Raw genomic sequence first — 21,996 nt, 5'->3', positions numbered from 1 at the left:
CATTAGAGAAGCACCAACTCTGGTCAGGCAGCATTTGAAAGCTTGGCATTGCGGGGAATTTGTGTCCACAAGACACTGTATCCTGTCTTTTTAGTTGAACAGCAATACCAAAAGATACTGATCTACCATGTGTTTGCATATTGACATGGTCATTTTGGTCCTATGGTGTATACTTCAAATGCTGTATCAGTTAATGAATTGTTACTGGTGCTGCATAATTTGTGTTTTTAACATATGCTTAAAAACAATGATATCATGAAGTACTTTTGACCTGATAACAGACTAATCAAACAACTTTGAGTATTGGGAGGCACAGTGGGTTAGCAGCCAACAAGTTTGAATTTGGCTCTGTTTATTCTTTCATGGAATGTAAGTGACACTGGCATTGCCAGCATTTATCCCCCATCCCTATTTTCCCTTGAGAAGGTAATGGTGAACCTCTGCAGTCCATGTGGTGCAGTAGACCAGCCTTCCTACAGATTTCCAGGATTTTGACCCAGTGACATGAAGAAAAGGCTATACAGTTCCAAATTAGGTGGTGTGTAACCTGAAGGGTAACTTGCAGGTGGAGGTGTTCCTGCATATTTGTCCTCCTTGTCCTTTTAGGTGGTAGAGGCCATTGGTTTGGAAGTTGCTGAAGTGCATCTTGTAGTTGGTAAACACTGCTGCCACTGTGCATTGGTGATGGCAGGAAAGAATGTTTAAGACGCAGTGGGTGCCAATCAAGCAGGCTGCTTTGTCTTGGAAATTGTTGAGCTGCTGGAGTGTTTTTAGCTGTACTCATCCAGGTAAGTGGAGAATATTCTATTATTCTCCTGACTTGTGCCTTGTAGATGATGGACAGACTTTGAGGATCCAGGTAGTGAGTTACTCACTGCAGAATTCCCAGCCTCTCACCAGCTCTTGTAGCCACAGTATTTATATGGTTGGTCCAGTATGTTTCTGGTCAATGGTAACCCCTGGGATGTTGGGGATTCAGCTGTGGTAATACTGTTGAACATTAAGGGGAGATGATCATTGCCTAGAGTACTTGCGCGGTGTGACTGTTACTTGCCACTTATCAGCCTAACCTTCAATGTTGTCCAGGTCTTGCTGTACTGAGGAACTCCTGCAGCAGTGTCCTGGGGCTGTGGTGATTGACCTCTTTAAAAACCACAAACACCTTCCTTGTGCTAGGTACGACTGCAGCTAGTGGAGAGTTTCACCCACCACCCCCCACAATTCTCATTGACTTCAATTTTGTTAGGGATTCTTGATGCCACACTTGGTCACATGCTGTTAACGGCAGTACCACTCAGCTCTTCTTTCCATGTTTGGACCAAGGTTGTGAGGTATGGAGTCAAGTAGCCCTGGCAGCACTCAAACTGAGTGTCAATGAACATGTTATTGCTGAGAAATGCTGCTTGACAAAATATCAGTGGTAAAAGGTAAATTAAAAATAAGCCAGGGGGTGGGGGAGAGAGGTGTAGTGGACTTGATAAATGTAAAAGAAGTTTTAATGGAGAAAAATAATGGAACTAAAGATGGACAAATCTCTTAAGATTTGGTGTATCCATCCCAAAGTATTTGAAAGAAGTAGATGAAGTAGTCACAGATACGTTCGTCATAATTTACCGAAGCATTCTTGATTCAGGAACTGTGCTCTTGGATTTGGATTTGGAAAATTGAAGGAAAGGAATGAGAAACCAAGTTGATTTAACATGAGTTGTGGGGAAGTTACTGAAATCTATCGTTTTTTTAAAATATATTCATTCATGGGATGTGGGTGTCGCTGGCTGGGACAGCATTTATTACTTATCCCTAATTGTCCTTGAGAAGGTGGTAGTGAGCTGTTGTCTTGAACTGCAGCAGTCCATGTGGTGTAGGTACACCCACTTTGCTGTTAAGGAGGGAGTTCCAGGATTTTGACCCAGCAACAGTGAAGGACATGGCATAAATGAAAACTTGGATGAGTATGGGCTCATCAAAGAAAGTTGATGTGGATTTGTGAAAGATATGTCATGTTTGACTAGTTGAAATTTTTTGAGCTGATCACTTGTATGATAGATAAGGGTGAGCCTATGGATGTTTGCTAAATGAACTCCGGAATGCATTTTTGATCACATTCCACACAAGAAATTTTTAGCAAAAATGAGAGTGATAAATGAAAGAATGATACCATATTAAATGGTTAAATTGAGGTCTGGTTGCGTAAATTTGGTTTACGTTCCCTTGAGTTTCGGCTGTTCAGTGGTGATTTAATTGAGGTGTTTATTTTTAAAAAGGGCATTTATTTCCAAGAAAAAGTATTTTCTCTTGGGGGCTGGATGGGGGGGTGGGGTGCGGTGAAATTCAGAACAATCTAAAAATTGGAGCTAGATCGTTTTGAGGGAAATTATGCGTTTTTTCCACAAAAAAGGATTTTGGGAATCTGGAATATCTCCAAGATGGTGGATGCTGGATCAATTGAAATTTCCAAGACTGAGGTGGACTCGGTGATGGATTATTTGTTAGGTAAGAATATCAAGGGATATCAACAAAAACAGGTAAATGGAACTGAGGTATAGATTAGCTGTGATGTAATTAAATTGCAGAACAGGCTTGAAGGACTGTATAGTCTATTTCTGTTCCTACATGAGTAACTTTGCAAGTTCATTTTAATTGCTGTTTTACAAGCCATTAAGCTGAAAACCTGGTTTGGTCCCAGAAGTGTGGATTATAATAAACAAATGATTAGTTAACACTAACAGTTTAATTTACCTTAAAATTTTCACTTAACATATATATTGGCTGTAACAAAGAGCTCTTTAATGAGGGGATTTCTAAAGGACTCTATTTTTAACTTGTTTCCTATATAAAGTGTAAGCAGATTTGGGTACAGAAATCTCTTCATTTTAATTTGCAGCTCTTTATACACTCCAGTAAACAGTATAATTTAGTATTACTAGAAATTATATTAAATTATTAAGTGGTGAACAAAATCTAGAATTTGGGATCTTCATAAATGTTCTATTTTACATCAGATTTTCAGTGAGAATTAATGAACTTCAATCTTTTTGTCTGTTTTCTGCTTATCTACATATTTGTGTAAACTAACAGATACCAGGTAAACTAACTGGAAAAAGCCACTGAATTAACATTTGATTGAAATGATTTGGTAACTTAAACATTGTGCGTTTATGACTAGCTTAGATGCCTTGTATTGGGCTCAATAATCAAGGCAAGCAATTCCTTTTTGATCATCAACCCAGAAGAAAATTCCATAATTGGATAAATTAAAGAAGTTTCCACATTAATAGAAACTGCTGCTGAAGTCGGTGTTTCTGATGGTGAGACTCTTTCAAGCTCTTGGGTGAATTCTTGATAGTTTCTGTTCTCTGCCATTTTAAACATAGATTTATAACCATTTACGTATATCCATTGAGCAACTTTGTTTAATAATAGTTGCCAGCTCTTTGAACTGCTTTGTGAAATAAGTTTCCATTGTATTTCCAGTACAAATGCCATATCTGCATTGGATTTTAAATAAAAGACCTAACTAATTTGGATAGATATTTTTGAGGAATACAATTATTTTATTCCTGTTTTTCAGGATAGGCTTTTTGGGCCTAGGCTTAATGGGAAGTGGAATTGTTGCAAATCTCTTGAAAATGGGGCACACTGTCACAGTGTGGAATCGCACAGGAGAAAAGGTATGCCTCCTTCAAACTTCTGATCTGTTGCCTATTGGGCTTGCTCAGCTGTTAGTATGTAAGCTTTGGCTCAATGGTTAGCACTCTTGCTTCTTGAGTCCAAATATTATGGGTTCATGCCTCACTCCAGAGACTACAAACAGTCCAAACTTGCAATTCAGACTTGCGCGTCAGTGCACTGTTGGAAGTGCTGTCTTTTGGATGTCGAGTGAACATGTGTTATTTGAAAAAGAACAGAATCCTCCATATGTCCTGGTCAATATTTATCTCTCAACAAATATCACTAAAAAACAGATTACCTGATTCTGTATCTCATTTGTGGAACCTTGCTGTGTGTAAGTTAACTGCCACATTCCCCTACTGTATAACTGATTAGACTCCAAAAGTACTTCATTAGTTGTAAAGGACTTGAGTGTCCTGATGTTGCAGATATTCAAAACTGTCTGTCTGTCTTCACTTCATGAAGTATCTCTGGCTGTAAAGTGGTTTAGATGTCCTGATGTGTTGTGTGCAAGTCCTTTTCTTTACTGTATGTGAACATCAACACCTGCTGATCCTGCAAAGTCCTCCTTACTAACACCTGGGGCTTGTGCCAAAATTGGATGGGGACTTCAACGTCCATCACCAAGTGTGGCTCAGTAGCATCGAACTGGCTGAGTCCTGAAGGACATAGCTGCTAAACCAGGTACCAAAAGAGAGAAAAACATATTTAACCTGATCCTCACCAACCTGCCTGCAGCAGATGCATCCGTCCAAGACAGTATCCGCAGGAGTGACCACCACACAGTCGTTGTGGAGATGAAATCCTGCCTTCATGTTGAAGATCCCCTCCATCGAGTTGTGTGGCACTACCACTGTGCTAAACGGGATAGATTTTGAACATAGCTAGCAAAATCAAGACGGGTATCCGCGAGGTGCTGTGAGCCATCAGCAGCAGCAAAATTGTACTCAAACGTGATCTGTAACCTCATGATCCGGCATATCCCACTCTATCATTACTATCAAGCCAGGGGATCAACCCTGGTTCAATGAAGAGTGCAGGAGGGTGTGCCAGGAGCAGCACCAGGCGTACCTAAATGAAGTGTCAACCTGGTGAAGCTATAACACAGGACTACTTGCATGCCGAACAGCATAAGCAGCAAGTGATAGACAGCTAAGCGATCCCACAACCAATGGATCAGATCTAAGCTCTGCAGCCCTGCTACATCCAATCCTGAATGATGGTGGACAATTAAACAACTCGCTGGAGGAGGAGGCTCCACAAAAATCCCCATCCTCAATGTTGGAGGAGCCCAACATATCAGTGCAAAAGATAGGGCTGAAGCATTTGCTACAGTCTTCAGCCAGAAGTGCTGAGTCTCTCTGCCATCTCTGCCTCCTCCGGAGGTCCCCAGCATCACAGATGCAAGTCTTCAGCCAATTTGATTCACTCCACGTGACTTCGAGAAATGGCTGAAGGCACTGGATACTGCAAAGGCTATGGGCCCTGACAACATTCCGGCAATAGTACTGAAGACTTGTGCTCCAGAATTTGCTACAGCCCTAGCCAGGCTGTTCTAGTGTAGCTACAACACTGGCATCTATGTGAAAAGTTGCCCAAGAATGTCCTGTGTACACACAGCAGGACAAATTCAGCACGGCCAATTACTGCCCCTTCAGTCTACTCTTGACCATCAGTAAAGTAATTGAAGGGGTCATCAACAGTGCTATTAAGCAGCACTTGCTTAACAATAACCTGCTCACTGGCACCCAGTTTGGGTTCTACCAGGGCCACTCAGCTCCTGACCTCATTACAACCTTGGTTCAAACATGAACAAAGGAGCTGAACTCCCGAGGTGAAGTGAGAGTGACTGTCTTTGACATCAAGGCCGCACTTAACTGAGTGTGGCATCAAGGAGCCCAGCAAAACTGGAGTCGATGGGAATCGGGGAGAACTCTGCTGGTTGGATTTATACTTAGCACAAAGGAAGGTGGTTGTGGTTATTGGAGGTCAATCATCTCAGCTCCAGGCCATCACAGCAGGAGTTCCTCAGCGTAGTGTCCTAGGCCCAACCATCTTCAGCTGCTTCATCAGTGACCTTCCTTCCATCATAAGATCAGAAGTGGGGATGTTCACTATACAATTTTAACCAGTCGTGACTCCTCAGGCACTGAAGCAGTCCATGTCCAAATGCAGCAAGTCCTGGACAATATCCAGGCTTGCGCTGTCAAGCGGCAAGTAACATTTACGCCACACTTGCCAAGCAATGACCGCCAACAAAAGAGAATCTAACCATCGCCCCTTGACTTTCAATGGCATGACCATCACTGAGTCTCCACTATCAACATCCTGGGATTTACCATTGACCAGAAACTGAACTGGCCATATAAATGCTGTGACTGCAAGAGCAGGTCAGAGTCTAGGAATCATGCGACAAGTAACTCACCTCCTGACTCCCCAAAACCTGTCCTCCATCTACAAGGCACAAGTCAGGACTGTGATGGAATACCCCTCACTTGCCTAGATGAGTGCAGGTCCCACAACACTCAAACTTGACAACGTCCAGACAAAGCTGCCTGCTTGATTAGCACCACATGCACAAACATTTACTCCCATCACCACCAACAACACAGAGTGGCAGCAGTGTGTACCTTCTACAAGATGCACTGCAACAATTCACCAAGGTTCCTTACACAACGCCTTCTAAACCCACGACCACTACCATCTAGGAGGACAAGGGCAGCAGATAGATGGGAACACCACCATCTGGAAGTTCCCCTCCAAGTCACTTACCATCTTGACTTGGAAATATATTGCCATTCTTTTGCTGTCGCTGGGCCAACATCCTGGAACTCCCTAATAGCACTGTGGGTGTACCTACACCAAATGGACTGCAGTGGTTCAAGAAGGCAGCTCACCACCACCTTCTCAAGGGCAACTAGGGATGGACAATAAATGCTGGCCCGGCCTGCAAAGCCCACATCCTGTGTATGAGTAAAACAAAAAGATGGAACTGAAGTTCACAATGTCCTAACAACCCAAGAAACCCCTGTCATTGCTGCAGATGTAACAACAGGGCTTGAACTGTAAATTATATATGAAATACCGTATAAATCAAATTTATTTTTTTCTTTCAATACTTGGTGTTTCGTTCCTATTCAAAAAGTCTGGCTCATTGCTGCGGCATCAAGGCTGAAATCAGAAATTTATTAATCCAATCTTCGTAGCTCTGTGACAGCACTTTGGGACACCAGTTTCCTGTGAAAGCACCCTTTTTTGAAATAAGCATATGTGAATTATTTGCTTTTGAAGTGAAAATTTATCAAACACCTCTTCATTTTGTGGCAGTGCGACCCTTTCCTCCAGGAGGGGGCACGTTTGGGACGGACACCTGCAGAGGTTGTTTCTACGTGTGATATCACACTCTCTTGTATTTCTGACCCAAAGGCAGCTAAAGATGTAAGTACATCTAATGTTTCCTAACCTGATTGGCTAAGCAACTAAGAACCATGGTGTTAGCTACCTTAACTTGTTTAAAACACTAATTTTATGAAGAGGAATGCTAATGTTAGCATCTCAACATGACTTTTTTTCGTTTAACCTGGGTAGGGGGAGAAAACTATCAATCTGAATATTTGCAGTAAACTTTTTATTTGTGCTTTCAGCTGGTTCTGGGTCCCAGTGGGGTGCTGCAAGGGATTCGACCAGGCAAATGTTATGTTGACATGTCTACAGTGGATCCTGAGACATCCACAGAAATCTCTCAGGTAATAAGATAAGTAGATTTCAGAACATAATATTTACTCTTTTGTTTTATATAGATTGGGCTTGTACCAATTTTCAATTCAGCCAGAGTGAACTGTACGTATCTGCATACTCTGGATATTTCATGCAACACAGATTGTAAGGTAGAGAATGGAAGCAATAAAAATATAACCATTCCGCAAGTTTGAAGAAAATTAATTAGTACTTAATTCAAAACTGCTTCTAGAAATCTGTACTTCTTCATGACCTGCCTGCATTGAAAATGACTTGCACCAATGGTCCCAAGTCTAGATTTCTTTGTGGTGGACTGTTTGAATCAAGTGGCAACCCTGTACAAAGGTAATAGTTACCTTAATTCTGAAATGTAGATTCCAGTTGCAGCTTTGTTTCAATGTTCTGTGCTTCTGTAACATTTTGCTTCAGTTATTCATCTGAGAGGTGGTGGGGGGGGGGGGGGGGGGGGGGGGGTTGCAGTTAGCTCATTTGGCTAGCACGTGAATCAGATTAACGCTAACATCAGAGTTTGACCCCTGTTCTGGCTGAGGTAGACTTGGCGCCTGCCTCCTTGCCTTAGCCAGAGTAAAAAAAGAAATCATGGCACTTAGTTGTGGGATCGCCAAGGACCTGCCTTTCAGGAGAGAAGTGAAGAAAATCCATCTGAAGTCATTTCTTTGCTACCCTTGTATTTGGTTCCCAGTCTATCCTTCTAGAGCTTTCAGCTCCTCCTTACTTCACTCATATCACCAGTGTTTTTTTTTCAGTGTTCTATGGCCACTCCCAAATATCTTTGTCTTTCTATTTTCTCAGTTAAGCCTTGTGTTCCTGTTCTTTACTTCTAGTCTGGTTTGAATGTTTTTTTTAAAATTTGTGTCAGTTCAATCTCTTGTAACAAAACATTGTATAGAAAATGTAGGAAGTTGGCTTCCCCATTAGCTCAATGGGTAAATATGTCATAAGGTATGATCCTGAGCCATTCCAATGGAGAATGTTCAAGATTTGATCCTGATATGTGTTGAATTATCTTAGCTCCGTTGGCGCAGGAGTACAAATGGGACATTAGGCCTCAGTCTCCCTGTGCTAGGGAGGTAAATGTTAGATACAGTTGCCAATCCTGATCATTGCCAGTCACCCTTCTTGAAAAGTTCACGGTATGGGCATTGCATAAGGATAGGATTGACGGGATGCAATATCAATCACCCTTTGAGGTGAAAAATGTAGTGGTGCACTGCTGTTGTCCATATCCGTGGCAGATCCTGGTGACTTGATGAAAGGGCAAATATGTTGGATAACTACAGTTTTTAATAAAATATTTAATTTTAGGTTTCTGTGATTGGCATGTGTGGGAGGGTTACTACACCAGGGATTGCCTTGGCACAAAGTGAAGTGGATCTGGAAGAATTGAGTGTGGTTTAAAAATCTTGTCTACGGTTGCCTTAGACCTCACCGGCAATGGTTTCAAAGTTTTCCTGACCGAATTTTCAAAATAGTGCTCTAATGTTCCAACTGGTGCTTCACTTAGTGCCGTGACCCAGTTCTCTGATTCCAGTGCTGTGCCTGGTGCTTTAAGATCTTGAGGTTGGCGGACCTTATCTGATCTGGGATACTCTTTTTAAACTAACAGACTCCATAGTAGCCAGGACTGATGTATAATTGTTACTCCGTTGCATAGGTGATCACTTCCAGAGGGGGGCGCTTTCTCGAAGCACCAGTCTCTGGGAATCGGCAGCTATCGGAAAATGGAATGCTGGTGATCCTTGCTGCTGGAGATAAGGCATTATTTGATGATTGTAGCAGCTGTTTTCAGGCCATGGGGAAGAAGTCTTTCTATTTGGGTAGGTCTGTGTTTACAGAATCCTCAAACTATTTCTCCCCTAAACTATTTTTGAATTGCCTTGATAGAATTGTTTATGATTCTAGAAAGCTCAAACGTCTCAAGTTATTTCAGGAGGAAAAGCAAAATCATACTTTGGTAAATCGATTAAATATTGAACCAAAGTAACAGTTTATGCAAGAAAATATATTTGAGAACTTATCAGCAAATCAAATGTCACACTATAAAATACAGTAGCTTGGTTCTTTGCTACAGAACATTATTTGAAGTCTGTTGGCAACTCCACTTTAAAACTGTTCAAAACAATCCTTTTTGATTTTATTGCAATGTAATTTTTTAATACTGTGTATGCTACTAAACCGACTAATGGAACTGGCTAAAAGTGACTGAGCATGACACTTATCCCAGAGGAGGTAACTCTTTCGAGTACAAACCCGTTTCCATCTGTTTCAGATGAAGTTACGTTGTTTCATAGTTTGCCATTGTGAGATTTGAACTTTTGCTCTTGGGGTTACAAACCCAGTACCACAACCACTTGGCTATTTAGGCCAAGCCCCCCCAGAGGAGGTAACTTGTACACATGAAACAACCTGATCAACGAAGCATTCTGTCTTGGACTAAATCCTCTTGCTCAGCCCCCTCACATTAGGCTTGTTAACTTCTTTCCTGCACTACTAAATAATACCAGCATTTGGTATTTAATTTTAAAATTTTTTTTTTTAAAAAATGTGCGGAATCAATAGGTTTTGTCCTTTTTTGAGATCCCTAATAAGGAGACTTATTTTCCAAAATGACACTTCTCAACCTGCCGGTGCTTAATTTGCGTAACTAATTTGTCTAATTGAGAGAAAAGTAGCACTGATGCTGGAAACCTGAAATAAAAGTAGAAAATGCTGGAAATACTCAGGTCTGGCAACATCTGGAGGGAGAAACAGAATTAAACTTTCAGCTTGATGAGCTTTGAAGAAGGGTCATAAACTTGAAACGTTAGCTCTGTTTCCCTCTTTGCAGATGCTGCCAGGCCTGCTGAGTACTTTCTGCCTTTTCTGCTTATATTGAAGTGAGGGTATGGCTAGGGCTGTCTGACGATCTCAGCATGTTGTATGAAATTAAGTTGATATGCAGGTACTGCTTTCAAGACTAGGTGAAGCACATGAATGGACAAGCTTAAACTATTGTTTCCTTTCCAGGTGAGGTGGGCAATGCGTCGAAGATGATGCTGATTGTAAACATGATCCTGGGGAGTTTCATGGCTTCTGTTGCTGAAGGATTCACATTGGCTAAAATAGCCAGCCAATCACAAGAAGTGTTGCTTTACATCCTGAGTCAGGGACCTTTGGCAAGTGCTTTTTTGGACCAGAAGTGCCAAAGTAACTAACTTTTCTAATTTTTTAGGGTGCAATTAGTTAATCCAGGGAATTCTGATTTGTCTGAAATATACTTAATTCTGGATTAGTAGAAACAAATTAATTTCCAATTAAAAATCCAGGTGCAAATACTGCAATTGGAAGCAAACTGGGAATTTAGTTTAAATGAGAGTCCATTTGTAAGCAACATCTTTATCTTGGCCTGTTTCATGAAGAAACTATAGAAGTTATGATATTGGGCAATAATTTTTCAAAAGGATCTGCAATAATTGAATCAATGGACCTGCATTATTGATAACAGGTATATTCATTGCTTTCTGTGGTTAGATTGTTTAGGGTCATTTTGCAAAACTGTTTCAAGTTTGCTTCAAATATCCTTTGGCGCTGTAGAGCTGAATTAAGGTGTGAAAATTGTTGTTTGGTTGAGAATCTCAAATTGCATGTATTTTGAAAGCTGGGAAAGTTAGTGCAGTGCACAGTTGATTTCTGTTGAGCTATGTGTTTAATAGCCCGATTCGGTTGTATTTAAAGTTCAAATCATCCATAACTCACCCATAAGTGAATGAGAGATTTCTGTATCAGCAAATCTTGTGAACAAGTTACACTTTGTAGAATCTTATGAACAGTTTGAAACAGCCTATTACATGTGAAACATGGAAAACTTGTGCACAGGTTGATGCAATTTCTGCAAGCTGCAAAGGATTGCTTATACCATCGCATGAACACAGGCTTGAAGATGACTTTTTGTACCTGATTTTGGTTAGACAAAGTTACTACTCATGCCACTGGAATGGAACTGGATGTTATTATGTGGTGTACTGGAATATTACATAGTTGTGCCACAAGCCAAGCAAGACCCAGCTTTTTGGTTGGCTCTAAGAATGAAGAGAAATCTGAAAGTTAGCTGCTTGCATAACACATCCAGTATTTTTTTAAAAACTGGCCAATATACTTGCAATTTTTTTTTCACAGAACTTTAATCTTGCTCAACCTAAAGTTGTAATTCTTCTTAATCTAATACCGTCTTTTATCTTTTTGCCATAGCTATGTTGTAAGATATGTAATGATAAATGACCAAATCCATTAACTGTATCCACTAGTGATTCTCTCATTATCAGATATTTTACAGGGAAACTTCAAGCCTGACTTCTTGTTGAGAAACATACAAAAGGACCTCAGGTTAGCCATTGCTATGGGTGATTCTGTCAATCATTCAACTCCAATGGCTGCTGCGGCCAATGAAGTAAGTTTCGGACATGTTACGCCCCTAATATTTGTTAACAAATCAAATTTTAAAATAGAAAATGTTGGACTAGCTCCATGTATCAGTGGGACGACATGGGGTACCTGTGGTTTCCCCACATTGTGCTCCTGATCTGTTGAACTGTTCAGAGTGGCACTTGAAAGAACACCTTCCCTAGAGGTCCTGATTGGTGGGGGAATGGTGTGCATCATGTCAGTCGGCAGTGGGGCTTACTATTGCTTATTGTTATCCCTAACCACAGCTCTAGGAAGTTGTGGCAATGTTTCTAAATACGTTAGCCTATTTATGCTCAACATTTCTCATCTGCTACTGTCTCTATCCTTGTTAATCTTTGTTTTTGCTTTATCTTTCAAATTTTAAGCCATATATTTATAATCGATCAGTTTTATGATAAATTTATTTTTTTCCATAAGCATTAGATTGGTAGTTCATCTGTTTGTCTTATGTAGTCAGAATTTGTTTTAATCAATCATATTTAAGGATTACTGTTGCAGGATTTGGAAGCATGGTTGGTTGCCTGTCAATTCTGTGTTTGTAGTTCAAGTTCGATTATTGTGCCCTTACTATACAAGTTCTCCAAGGTTTTTTCAGTCTTCCTTTTGATTTATTGCTGATTTACTAATTGGAAGGGCCGAGTGTCCAAATCTACCTGTGTTGTAGCACATTCTGGCACAACTGGTGGTCCTCTACTGTATTGTATCCACAATAGTTTTGAGTGTTACTTTTAAATTTTCTGTTGGTTGAGACACCCTGAGTATAGAAGATTAGAGGTGAAAAAATAATCAATTTGAAAGTGGCAGTGAAGGCAGCAGTATTGTCCACTACAACAAGCATTACATCATAAAATGCTGTAATATTTGAAATGGCCAGTCAGACTTGTTTTTTAGATTTGTTTTATCAATAATTAAAAAATAATCTGGTTTGGAACTATGCTCGTGTTACCTTTCCAAAGCTTTACAGTGAGAATACTGCAATATGAAATATCTAGTAATGGTAACTTAATCAACTGCTTGATGATATTGCTCTATAATTGGCAGCTTTTTGCTTTCTAAGTCCAAGAGGCTAGAACACATGGTACTTGAACTCTGGACAATTACCAATCAGAAGCAAATCAAAGCTTTTAATTGTCTTCAATATCTTGATTTTAAATCTAAGCACTTGGGCAAACTGGGCAGACAATTAAAAAGTTAAGTTTTTAAACTTTACTTTCCTTGTGAGCCCAAAAGGAGATGGGAAAGTTTAAGTTTTCCCTGCTCTGGCTTTTTGAGTTGCAGAGCACTTCCAAAATGTGTTCCCTATGACTTCCTAAAAGCCTTTTTGGCAGATTGGGTTGGGTGGGGTGGTGGGTAGGGTGGTGTTGTCGAAACTGACCAGGGAGCCAGCAGCCTTCTGAGTTTAAATCTTCCCAGGTCTCAAGCCACCAAGGTCCAGATAGTTTGCTCCCTCTTGACCCCACCCACTCAGTTAAAATTGGGGCGCTTTTATTATTTAATTAAAATTTTATTAATGTAGTTTCTGTCCCAGGGTAAGTGTATTTTTAAAATCAGTTTTATCCTAATGCCCATCTGCAGGCATCTGAGAATGCTGATGTTCAACATCATAGCAAGTCAGAGCATCAGTAATACAGATCTGAGGCAAGTTTTATGACTCGGTTCTGGCTGAACTTTATTGAACTCTACAGTAAATGGAAGTCACGTCCCTACATGATTAAAAATTGATTGGATGAGCATGAATACATACATATGAATTAAGAACAGGAGTAGGCTGCTCAGTCTCTTGAGCCTGCCCCACCACTCAGTAAGATCGTGGCTGATCTGATTGTAACCTCAACTCCACATTCCTACCTATCCCTGATAACCTTTCAACCCCTTGTTGATCAAGAATCTGCCTAACTTTGCCTTAAAAATATTCAAAGACTCTACTTCCACTGCCTTTTGAGGAAGAGTTCCAAAGACTCACGACTCACTGAGAGAAAAAATTTCCCCGTCTCTGTCTTAAATGAGCGACTCCTTATTTATAAATAGTGACCCTGAGTTCTAGATTCTGCCACAAGAGGAAACATCCTCTCCACATCCACCCTGTCAAAGACCCCTCAGGATCTTAAAGGTTTCAATCAAGTCACAGCTTACTCTTCTAAACTCCAGTGGATACAAGCCTAACCTGTCCAAACTTTCCTCATAAGACAACCCGCCTATTCTTGGTATTAGTCTAGTAAACCTTCTCTGAACTGCTAATGTGTTTACATCTTTTTTTAAATAAGGAGACCAATACTGTACACAGCACTCCTGATGTGGTCTCACCAGTGCCCTGTACAACTGAAGCATAAGCCCCCTTCTTTTGTAATCAATTCCACCCACAAATGATATTCTATTAGCTTTCCTAATTACTTGCTGTACCTGCATACTAGCCTTTTGTGATTCATGCCCTAGGACACCCAGATCCCTTTGAATCTGAGCTCTGCGATCTCTCACCATTTGGATAACAAGCTTTTTTATTGTTCCAGTCAAAATGAACTATCTCACATTTGCCCACATTATATTCCATTTGCCAGATCTTTGCCCATTCACTTAACTATGTCTCTTTGTAGCTTTCTTATGTCCTCTTCACAATTTACTTTCCTACCTATCTTTGTGTCGTTGGCAAATTTAGCCACCATACCTTCAGTCCCTTCTTCCAAGCCGTTTATATAAATTGTGAAAAGTTGAGGTCCCCGCACTGATCCCTGTGACACCACTTGTCACATCCTGCCATTTAGGAAAAGACCCATTTATGCCAATTCTGCTTCCCGTTAGCTAACCAATCTTCTATCCATGCCAAAATGTTACCACCTGCACCATGAGCTTTTATTTTCCACAATAAACTTTGATATGGCATCTCATCAAATGCCTTCTGGAAATCTAAGTACAGTGCATCTACCCCTAGTGCATGAATCACAAAAGGCTAGTATGCAGGTACAGCAATTAATTAGGAAAGCTAATAGAATATCATTTGTGGGTGGAATTGATTACAAAAGAAGGGGGATTATGCTTCAGTTGTATAGGGCATTGGTGAGACCACATCTGGAGTGCTGTGTACGGTATTGGTCTCCTTATTTAAAAAAAGATGGTTAAACATGATTTCCCTTTCACAAAACAATGTTGACTTTGCTGATTGCCTTGAATTTTTCTAAGTTCCCTGCTTTAACATCTTGAATAATAGATTCTAATATTTTCCTGATGACAGATGTTAGGCTAACTGGCCTGTAGTTTCCTGCTTTCTGTCTCCTTCACTTTTTGAATAAATAAGTTATATTTGCTATTTTCCAATCTAATGGAACTTTCTTGAAATCTAGGGAATTTTGGAAAATTAAAACCAATTCATCAAGTATCTCACTAGCCACTTCCTGGACCTGAGGATTTGTCAGCCTGAAGCCTCAACAGTTTGCTCAATATCACTTCACTGGTGATTGTAATTTTCTTGCGTTCCTCCCTTCCGTTTCCTGATTTATCATTATTTCTGGGATGTTACTTATCCTCCTATAGTGAAGACTGAAGCAAAATACCTGTTTAATTCATCTGCCATCTCCCTACTTTCCGTTATTAATTCCCTGGATGCACTTTCTATAGGACCAATGCTCACTTTAACTCTTCTTATTTAAGTATCGATAGAAACTCTTACATCTCTATATTACTAGCTAGCTTTCTCTTGTAATCTAATTTTTCCCACCTTATCTTTCTGTCATTCTTTGCTATTCATACTTTTTCCAGTCTTCTGACCTGCCACCCTTTGTGCAATTAGATATGTTGTCTTTAAGTTTGTTACTGTTACTTTGTTTGATACGTTTAGTTAGCCACGGGTGGTAGACCCTCCCCTTGGAATTTTTCTTTCTCATTGGACTGTTTCTATTCTGTGTATTCTGAAATATCCCTTTAAATGTCTGCCACAACTTCTGTTGACATGTCCCTTAACCTCATTTGGCAGTTCACTTTAGCTAACTCCCCTTTCATGCCCTTATTTAAGTTTAAGTTTAAAATACCAGTCTTCGATGCACTCTCCTCTCCTTCAAGCTGAATGTACAATTCAGTCATATTATGATCACTACTACCTAGCGGTGCCTTCACTAGGAGGTTATCAATTAATCCTATCTTGGTGCATATTACCAGGTCGAGTATAACCTGCTCTCTGACTGCAGAGCATGCCTGTTCTAAGAAACAATCCCAAAAACATTATATGAATTCCTCATCTGAGCTACCCTTACCCATTTGATTTTTCCTGCCTATATGTAGATTAAAATCTCCCATGATTATCACCATACCTTTATGACAGGCTCCCATTATCTCTTCCTTTATGCTCTGTTCTACCATGTAGTTACAACTGGGGGGCCTGTACACCACTCCCACAAGTGACTTCTTGCCTTTTCATTTCTCATCTCAACCCAAATTGCTTCCACATCCTGGTTACCTGAACTTAGGTCATCCCTCTCTAATGTACTAATATCATCATTAATTAACAGAGCCACTCCTCCACCTTTTCCTAACTTCCTGTCCTTCCTAAATGTTATGTACCCTTCAATATTCCAGTCCTAATTTATGTCATCCTGTATAGCCATGTGCCTGTTATGGCTATCAGACTGCACTTATTCTACTTGAGCTACAGTTTCATCTGTTTTGCTTTGAATGCTACATGGGTTTAGATGCAGAGCCTTTAGTTTTGACCTTTTTAGTATTATTGTAGCATTTAGCCTTTTCTGCTGATTTACTCTTAGATTTGTACTCTTCCCCCTCCTGTCATGGTCTGTTTATCATTTCCCGTATTAGTACCTTTCTCTCTTCCCTTGTCTCTACTCTTTGGTTTACCACATCTTCCCAAATTTGATCCCTTGGCCCCACTATTCAGTTTAAAACCTTCTCAACTTCCCTAGTTTTATGGCTCGCTAGGACACCAGCCCCAGCACGTTTCAGGTGTAGACCGTCCCAACTCAACAGACCCAACAGATCCCACTTTCCCCAATACTGATGCCAGTGCGCCATGAACCGGAACCCACTTATCCCACATCAGTCTTTGAGCCATGTATTAATTTCTCTAATCTTATTTGCATGTGACTCAGGTAATAATCCAGAAATTATTACCTTTGAGGCTCTGCTGCTTAATTTGGTGCCTAGCTCCTCGTACTGACTATGCAGAACATCCATCCTCGTCCTGCCTGTGTCGTTGGTACTGACTTGGATCACAACCGTTGAATCCTGCCCCTCCCACTGCAAGTTCCTCTCCAGCCCTGCGCAAATGTCCTGAACCCTGGCACTGGGCAGGCAGCACTGTTGTCTGCTGTCTTGCTCCTTGCTACAGAGAACAGTGTTAACCCTCCCTTACTATACTGTCCCCTACTATCAATACATTCCTTTGTGCTTCCCTCGCTTGAATGCCTTCCTGTTCCACAGTGTCATGGCCAGTCAGTTCATCCACCCTGCAGCCCCCACGCTCATCCAAACAAGCTGAAAGAATTAAAAACAAAAAAAACTGCGGATGCTGGAAATCTAAAACAAAAACAGAATTACCTGGAAAAACTCAGCAGGTCTGGCAGCTCTTTCTTGGACTCGAACTCAAGTTCTGTCGAAGGGTCATGAGGACTCGAAACGTCAACTCTTTTCTCCTCCGCCGATGCTGCCAGACCTGCTGAGTTAAGCTGAAAGAATTTGTTGGACAATTGCAGAGACTGACACTCCTGCCCTCTGGGTCCCCTTACTTGCCTCAGCTGCAGTCACACCCTCCTGTCCCTGACCACCTTCCAAATCAGAAGGCCCTATCCTAAAGGATGTGACCACTTCCTGGTACAAAGTGTCCAGGTAACACTCGCTCTCCATGATGTGTCGCAGTATCCGCAGCTTAGCCTCCAAATCAATGACTCTGAGCCGAAGCTCCTCAAGCCACCAACACTTACTCCAGATGTGCTTGCCCTGCATAGCACTGATATCCAGGAGCTCCCACAGGCTGCAGCCAAGACACATGAACTGTACTGCCATGCTTATGTGCTTTAATTATTTGATTTAATTGTTTTCTTTTGTATATTTAGTAATCTTACCGCAAATTCCTGTACTATTTTAAACCTTAGGAATAGAATAGACCTTGACCATTTAACGGATATTCACCAAGCTTCCTCTGTAGTAGAGCAAGAACCAGTTTTGACAGGGTAAAAAAGTTAGGAAAAAGCAAAGGAGCATCTCCCCATCTCACTGAACTCCGTCAGTTCACCAAACGCACTGGCTCCTTTGAGGTTGCACTCCAGTGCTAGTTACACTGAGAATATCTGAACCTATATGTTCTAAACAAAGGGACTAACTGAAGTTTTGATTTTCCTGTGTTAATCCCTTTAGTGTAAACGTTTTTAAAATGAGTTGGATCTACTGCTTTCGGATCTGGCATTCATTCAGTTTTGGAACTGACTGTGGATTTGCGAAAGCAGGGTGATTCCTCTGATTTTCCCCACCCCTCTTTGTGCCTTTCCCAAATAGTCTTCCAGTGTTTTGCAATTTGTCTGTTCAATTTTGCCATTAATATCAAACTATTTTGATTTATTATTTTCCTATAGGTGTTTAAGAAAGCGAAGGCGTTGGACCAGTCTGAAAATGATATGTCTGCAATATACCTGGCCTGCAACCAGTGACCACCACAATGTTTTAATTGTTTCCTTTTAAATTCGGGGCCATTTACTTTGGTTTTTATGTTTCCATTATCAGTAACTGCTCTAATTTACCACACTGGCCATTGTATATTGATTTCCTCTGGCAACTGAGAATGATAATGGTCCAGGCCCAGCCAGATCTCATTAACACACTGGCACATGGCACCTCTGAGACTGTGAAATAAGCATGTGCCGACCAGCTGCTGCTTTTCTTTCGGTTGTAATTTTGTTAGGATGGTGTTAAGAAGTTATTGAAAGATGGGTTGTTGACAAAGGTGTATGTTTGTGTTAACCCTTTACAGTTGTTTTTACTGATTTTGTTAAGTACCTCCTGATGTGTTAACTGCTGATACAAGCCCGGTTCTGGTACGGCCAGTCACCAGATCGACACTATTATATCACCAAGGCGTAAGTGACAAAAGTACAAGATCCATGAATCAATCTCGAGTACTGCTGAGAAGAATGGGGTAAATAAACAGTTTCAGGCCTGTGCTGTGGTGATATTGCAGTGAATTTTATACTCTGGTTACCTTGGTGATGCCAGTGTGGGTTGTGTATGTATATACATATATATATCAGAATGTCAGGTATTGTTCTTCTGTTCAAAATGAAATATTTTACTGAATTGGTGTCCTGCTTAATGTTTGCCATGTGGTTTGTAGCTGAGGGAAAAGTATTTGCTGAGGCAGGAAGGGAGGAGGGGGAATAAAAACACAAATCGCACTGGAAGAAAGTCTGCACACTTTCTGAACAAGTCCAGTTATTACTTTTTTGTTTTGGAAGTTATAAACCTGTAATGATCTTTTTGTGACTTTAGAAAACTTTTCCCAAGAGGAAATTTATTTTGCTGCCTTGTAAGAAAAAAAAAGCTGCCCCTTTTTTTAGTACTCAGAGTTATTAATGAGTTTTCTGTCAAACTGACCTTAGTTCTTCTTGATGCCAAATGTTTTGGGACCCTCTAAGACTGTTGCAGTATTAAACCAGTATATGCTGGAGAGATTTGAGTTAATTTCTTTTTCTGTGCATAACTTGCTCCCAACCCCATCCTGTACATTACACCATTTATACAATTTCTGTATTCAGTGCATGATTGTACTCGACCAACAGTTATAGGTTTTTCTTTAAATTTGTATTTATTTACCTTCCTAGATTCTAAAGTATTTTTTTCATTTGCCCACATACTTATTTAAAAATAAAAATTATGCAAACCTGTCAATTGTGTTTTAGGCCCATATTCCTCATGGGTCTTTGTGCTGATTATACGCAGATGTAGATCCAACTTGGGAATGTAAATTGGACGTGGCTCCAGTTACTTTTAATTGCTTTTACGTTACCGACACCTTATTGTTGCATGGAGTGGGTGTGGAATGTAATCTTGGTCACTTTATAAGGCATGTGATCACTTTTGGCTACACCAAAGCATGATGGTCAAATGTTTAATATGACCATCCATTGGACCTAAAGATGGGTCAAATTCCATTAAGCAGCTTTTAATGAATATGTAAGAGTGGCCAAATTTGATTGGAATTGGCCCGTGGATTTCTGACTGGAACAAGGGTCACTAAAATCAGAAAAATTAATCTAAAATGCATGCACACCCCTGATTGTCAGCAGCCCATTGAGGCTGTGCCTGTATTATTATGGTTTGCTATTCTTGCCTGTGAAATAATTTACAGAAATATCAGTTGCCATTAAACAAGTATAACTTCTGCCTTTGCGTGGACTCTCTATCTTGCATGCTCTGAAATAAGAGTTTGCCCTCGTGTACAGTGAGAATGGAATCTATTTGATAGCTTTGTTGTGGTTCTATTCACAAGTAGAATATTTAAGTAAAATGTACAAATGGCCTCTTCAGAACTTGTCATCATCCCATGGTTCAGACTTCTGTCACTTTATCGAACTTGGAAACCCTCAAGATAAATGTGCTGTACGCAATAGTTGGGCAGATGCTGGTGCACATGAAGGACTATGCTTAATTCAAGGCCACAATTGCTGAGGTTTTGTGGATACTGCTAACCAGTCTGACCAAATATATAAACAGCAGAAACTCTTCAGTTTGCTTGTCCTGTAAGATCATTGTGGTATCTCTATTTTTTAAAGAAGAAACTGGATTATGGCACAGTTCACCATGGAGCGCTGTACCAGCTCTTTCATTCAGGCTAAACACTTTATTGTAAAATGCAGAGGATCATGAGACTACAGTACATCTCTGCATTAAAGATTGTGACTAGAACCACTTTTTTTGTAAGAATTGATAAGACTTTGAAGTCATTCCTGTATGTAGGTATGCATACAGGAATGAAAGAATCTAATTTCTAGATGTATCAAAAATGTTGGCTTACAATCACTAACAGCCTTTTACATCCTTCTATTTGTTGTAACTTAACTTTCAGAAGGAGAATTTATTTAATTATGATTTAATTGATTCCTGAATAATTTTCTTGCACAAAACCATTACTGTGCTTCCACTTTGCATCAAAGGTTTGTTTGCTTGAGTTATTAAACTATTGCCTTGCAATGCACAGAGTGGCCTGTATCTGTGATAGAGAATGGTGCATATCCAGTGCTATAGTTTCACAAAAATAACCTGTACTCATTTTTAAGAAAAAAAATCTACCTGTAAATGCTGCTTCCACTGCTAAATACACCCCCCGCAAAATACAGTAATGCCATTCAGGTTCACAAGTCATTGTTTAGTTAACATTTATTGGGTAGGATTTGTATCAAGGTTATTTAATACAGAACTACAGTTTCACCCTCCAAAACACCGGTTAATTTGTGACATTATCACTGGCTAACATTCTGCAAAGGTTTTGAGTAAATGACTACAGATAAAACCTGAATGCTGTAAAAGAACACTTGCGTACACAAACTACTGTGGTATTTTTGTGAATTTATTGTACCTTTTTTCTTGCTCCATGTAGCCTGAATTTAAAGTTGCATCCAAAGTACACAATATCCTGTCATTGCATTTTTATATTGCTTATGGTATTTCATTTTAAGATCAATATTGCAGAAATTGGCTACTATTTTTATGGATCCATAACAAAGTTATTTTGTTATGTACAAAATTGTATACAATTTGTCAAATGAGTATTCTGAAGTGTAGTGAATATTTTTTTTAATGTATTAAGTTCAGTCTAGCTTGGTCAATAAATGCTGTTATTGTTCAGGAAACTGGTTTATAATTGTGTCTGCATTTTATTTTAGTGTGCAAGCCAAGATTTAAAAAGAACATCTTAGTTTTTGCATCATGCATCTAATTGAACAAAACAGTTTGGATGACTGGTGGGAACCCCAGGTCACTTCCATGGGAGAGACCTGATGTGACTTAACTGGCCAATGCAGGCCTTCGATGGAATTTAGGAAATCCTGCCCCCGTGGAGAGTTGCTGGTCAATCAGGCTAGCAGCTCTTCAGTCCCAGCAGCGTTGAGGGCTGCCAGTAATCCTCCCAGCCCT

At 40.2% G+C, this 21,996-nt stretch overlaps 1 protein-coding gene across 5 annotated transcripts in view; it reads left to right on the top strand.

Annotated features, from left to right (window-relative positions):
• glyr1 (glyoxylate reductase 1 homolog (Arabidopsis)) overlaps positions 1 to 21,713 on the top strand; it is a 49,639-nt gene extending 27,926 nt beyond the window's left edge. For 4 of the 5 annotated variants that reach the window (XM_041206220.1, XM_041206219.1, XM_041206218.1 and 1 more), the window contains 7 exons: positions 3,572 to 3,671; positions 7,000 to 7,110; positions 7,317 to 7,418; positions 9,086 to 9,248; positions 10,438 to 10,617; positions 11,733 to 11,857; positions 18,444 to 21,713. In XM_041206220.1, coding sequence (XP_041062154.1) covers positions 3,572 to 3,671; positions 7,000 to 7,110; positions 7,317 to 7,418; positions 9,086 to 9,248; positions 10,438 to 10,617; positions 11,733 to 11,857; positions 18,444 to 18,518 — 856 coding nt within the window. In that variant the 3' untranslated portion in view covers positions 18,519 to 21,713. The remainder of the gene's footprint in view (positions 1 to 3,571; positions 3,672 to 6,999; positions 7,111 to 7,316; positions 7,419 to 9,085; positions 9,249 to 10,437; positions 10,618 to 11,732; positions 11,858 to 18,443) is intronic. The other variant, XM_041206221.1, reaches the window with a different exon arrangement.
• The last annotated feature ends 283 nt before the right edge of the window (positions 21,714 to 21,996 follow it).

The sequence above is a fragment of the Carcharodon carcharias genome, chromosome 15, assembly GCF_017639515.1.
Source record: "Carcharodon carcharias isolate sCarCar2 chromosome 15, sCarCar2.pri, whole genome shotgun sequence".
NCBI classification, from domain to species: Eukaryota; Metazoa; Chordata; class Chondrichthyes; order Lamniformes; family Lamnidae; genus Carcharodon; species Carcharodon carcharias.
The sequence above is the reverse complement of the archived record's forward strand: the minus strand, read 5'-3'. Positions and strand labels throughout refer to the sequence as shown.